Raw genomic sequence first — 4,333 nt, 5'->3', positions numbered from 1 at the left:
TCAGAGAACCCACTGAAGAAAATTCTCATCATTTTCCACCTCCGTGATCCTAGCTGCCTCGACAGTTGGTTCTGGTTCTGCCTCGCTACCCTTTGTGTCGTAGCTGGTGAGAAATGCATGGACAGCTTCCTCTCTTGCCTTGCTATTGTCAGAACTAGTTGATGCCACTGGTGTCATTACTGCCCTTGTCGCTTGACCCCGCTTTGGCATTTCGAATTTGCCTTTGTACTTGAGGTCTGGGCAGTGCTGTTTAAATATGAAGAGGTGTTTTTCACAGCATACGCACAGCTTCTTCTTCAGCCATCCTTTCTGTTCCCTTGTAAGTTGGGATGCATGGTTCATGTCCATGACATTAGGATCTTTCTGGGGCTTCAGTGCCTGTGATGATGATGTTGTTATTCCGTGCTGTCCTGCCTTGTCGGCTCTGAACTTTGACTTGAGTTGCAAACATAGGTTGAGGTACTCTAGCCATGTGGTCAGGTCAGTGATGCCTAGGCTGTCTCGGGTCACCATTGCTTGGTGCACATCCTTGTCACAATGTTCAGCAATATAATCGATGAGTGCAGTATGCCCCAAGTTGGTCTTGGTGGCCCACTGGTGGAACTTCTCTGTGAAGGAGACCATAGTGGGGTAGGTCTTTGAGCAGATCTCCTTCAAGTGCTGCTGCACATCCTTGTCCTGTAGTTTACTTTGAGAATGTCGACAAAGTCTTCCCAGGTGCTGAGTGATTGCCTTGCCACTGCCTTGATTGTGTATTCTGACATGTAGGTGAATGCGCCACCTTCTAAGTGTAGCAGGACCATGGTGATTTTTCGTTCGTCATCGTTGATCTCATTCCACTGCATCCAGATGCCAAGTTGTTGGAGCCAGTCTTCCAGACTTCCTTTGCCCGAGTAGTGTGGAGGTTCAGCTATCTTAATGTGCAGTTTGTGCGATTGGACCATTCTGGAGGTGTAACCTTGCACCGTTGGGACGCCACTTGCTTTAAGTGAAGCTAACTCATGATGCAGCATGGTGTTTGCTGCCTTGATTTCCATCATTTTCTTGCCAATGTCCAGCATTGCTCCCTGTGTTGCTGTGAGTTTGTTGTTGAGGATGACTACATGAGCGTCCTGGGCCTTGATTAGATCTGAGAGTTTCTCATTCTCGGACTTGAGTACCACCTCCTTGAGTCATCGCTCAGTTGGAGCAGATGCAAGGGAGGCCTCAAGAATTCTCTTGTGCTCGTACATTTTGTCGCCGAGCACATTGTACATTTTCTTGAGCTCATTGTCGACCATAGACTGCATGACGATGATTACCCATTCACGAATGTTATCGGAAATTTGGCTGAGTGCAGACTGTCTTATGGCATCTTCAAGATGCTCATATTGGTGTCCATCATACGACCATGTGAGAGGTATGTAGGCAGGGCAGAGTGATGGAGTCAGGGATGATGGTCCTCTGATTTGTGATGTGGAGTCCTGAGGGCTGAGCTCAGGTGATGGCTGTCTAGAAGCATGGAGTGTGCTTCCGTCATGCACTGTCTCGATGTCTGGTCAAAGCACATCCTGCATTCTTTGCGTGAAAGTGGACATGTGTGCATGACCAGATTCTGACATTGTGAGGTATATATGTAGACTAGTAGAAAAAAATTCAAAGATCGCTTCTTTGTGATGAAGACCAGAGCTTTGGCGATTTCCTGCAACCTTTCTTCCTTCCCTATCTGCTTGAAGCTGATGCCTCCTATTTCCAGACAGACTGTGTTGATGACCTGCTTCTCGATGAACATGTAGGTGCACATTCCAGTATGTAGATCAGTGCAGACCTTATCGAGTTCTGTGGCGAGACTGTAGATTGGTCCCTGATGTTCGTCCCTGAGATGATACATGAATGCTCCTAGTATGGGCTGGAGCCTGAAGTGGGTAGCATCTACCTGCTTGGTGAGCATCTTGATGTGTATCATTGGCCTGACTCCAGATGGGAGTGGACAAATGAGATGGGCAACGATGTTGGTATTTATGAAGTTCAGAAGGGGCTGAACTGGGATGAGAGCGATGATGGGGGGAGGTACTGCATTGGATGTGATGAGCTCTGGAGGTGGCACTGGTTTGTGACCACCGGTGGTGAGATATTTTTTCTGGGCTTGTAGCATTCAAGTGGCGGGGTGCGATTGCGAGAGTATTGAATGATGCCTCATTTGATGATATGTGTGGTATCAACGACCCTGGCTGCTGCATGCTGCCTGTCTGTTGACGATGCACCTAGTGACGCAAGTGTGAGGAGCCTTCCATGCTCCTTGTTGATTTCTTGATGCTTGTAGTGGGCATCGAGGTTGATCTTGGGTGTGACCTTGTGCTTTGAAGCCTGAGGCTGCTCAGAGTCTTGCTGAGGCTCACACTGGGTAGAGATCGAATTGGCATGTGTGTCAAAAAAGCCGCACGCTACAGCTGAAACTGCTTGCACTGAAAATATGTGGCCACTTATGTTAGACACTAAGCAGGGGCACAGAAAATTGTCAGATTGTTTTTAATGTCACAGCGACGCTGGACAAGAGATCAACAAGACTAAAAAAGAAAATGGCCACGTGGAACATGCCGCCCTATTGCCCCTGATCTCTAAAGTGGCTAAAGAGCCTAACACTTACTAGCTGTGTAGCAAGCATATGGAAGTTTTGATAGATATATGCTGGAGCTGGTAAGCTCAGTGGTCGCTACAGTGATAGATGAGGAGAAACAATCTGAAGTTTCGTCCTCTACATGGCTGGTCTCATATACATGTACAGGAGCCTGATTACATAACCTTCATCGTACCACTACTACAAAATGGATGATTGGCTATCTACATATCTAGGCGACTAAGCTATATGTGGAACAATAAGTGAGAAGATCTATCCATAAGTAGAACAATAGGTGAGAAGATCTGTCTTCATCTGTAATAACAGTGAGATGATCCATCCTATCATGGTAATGACTATTCCTTGAGCTGATTGCCTAGATGATCCCTAACAATAGTCCTTGTTTCCTTTGTTCTCAAATGGGTGCCTCTATTGTTCTCTAAAATAGACAGGTCTGACCGTATCATCTGCGGGTCTGGACCATAACATGTGATGTGGACTATCACCTGATCTCAACGTGTCATGTTTGTGGCTGAGTGGCATGAGATATTGGTGAAGCACATGATCTGTGGCATGAGAAAAGTCACGTGTGGACTTTGTGGCAAAAATCTCTGACAAGGCTCAAGCGCGTCTGCAGCATAATTCTCATCATGCAATCTGTCAAGTGAAGCACGCTGTGCTCAACCAAATGCATCACTGCCCTTCATCAATGATCATAGTGTTGATACACAGCCTCCTTTTCTCAGAAGTCACACGCCTGAGTGCATATTATGTTAATGGATGTTGGGCGATCACAGGACACCATTCCTATTTTTCATCCAGATCTACTAGTAGCATTTTCAATGGGAGAGATCAGTTTCATACCTGCAGACCTTGCAACACTCTGCGTAGAAGTTTTGTTCTACAGCATCTTCTTTACTCTCCCTACAGTTTCTTTCTATCTATTATACCGATGACAGAAAGGTTTGAGACTCAGAGCATGGGAGCATGGAGGACAAAGCCAGTCAGACTCTTCATCTCGGACATCAATCACAATCTTCTTGGTCGCCATCGTGCTTATATTCCTCTCCATCACTATTGTCAGTTGCTTTTTCTAATATGATTTGCTATGATTTGACTGAAGATGACTGATAGCACTCTATGGTGGTCATGGCACAGCTGTTTGAGGCTTTCATATACTATAAAGGCAGCAATGCATCATTTGAATTTTACGCCAATCTATTGCAGCCAACAGAAGTTGTTCAAACTGCTGCACTAATATTTACAATCATAGTCAACGATGCAATGATTGTCCGTTAACACTGTTTAATGTTTTTCAGACTGACTGACAGGCTGTGTGTGCAGATATACTGCCTTTGGATTATGTGGGCATATAACAAACAAGTAGTCATATTTCTGCTCTGCACACTTGTTGGCTTGACCGGTAAGAGAAGCCATTCATGTGCTGAGGCACAAGAACTAAAGTCATAGTAGTCTGCGGTGTTGGTACCATGTATCAGATGACGACATTCCAACTAGGCGAAGAAGTCTTCGTTAATGTTCTGGGTCGCTGGCTGACCAGCAACTGTGTGTTCATGCTTTGGTACATGAGATATATGATTGTTCCAAAGTCTTACACTGACAAGGTTCATAAATGGGACAGCACCAATGTGTACAGCACAGGTAAGTTGTTAACTGTGGACTGAGAATTTCTGCTAATGATGATTTATAATGGTCGTCTTCAGTTATGATCGCATG

At 45.5% G+C, this 4,333-nt stretch overlaps 1 protein-coding gene across 1 annotated transcript; it reads right to left on the bottom strand.

The window, feature by feature from the left end:
- On the bottom strand, positions 1-3,647 carry LAESUDRAFT_760037 (uncharacterized protein; the record flags this gene model as incomplete). Its single annotated transcript, XM_040912678.1, has 3 exons — positions 1-636; positions 690-1,166; positions 3,630-3,647. 3 exons carry the CDS (start codon positions 3,645-3,647, stop codon positions 1-3), a joined length of 1,131 nt encoding a protein of 376 aa, XP_040763553.1.
- Positions 3,648-4,333: the final 686 nt, after the last annotated feature.

The sequence above is a fragment of the Laetiporus sulphureus genome, assembly GCF_001632365.1.
Source record: "Laetiporus sulphureus 93-53 unplaced genomic scaffold LAESUscaffold_24, whole genome shotgun sequence".
NCBI lineage: Eukaryota > Fungi > Basidiomycota > Agaricomycetes > Polyporales > Laetiporaceae > Laetiporus > Laetiporus sulphureus.
The sequence above is the reverse complement of the archived record's forward strand: the minus strand, read 5'-3'. Positions and strand labels throughout refer to the sequence as shown.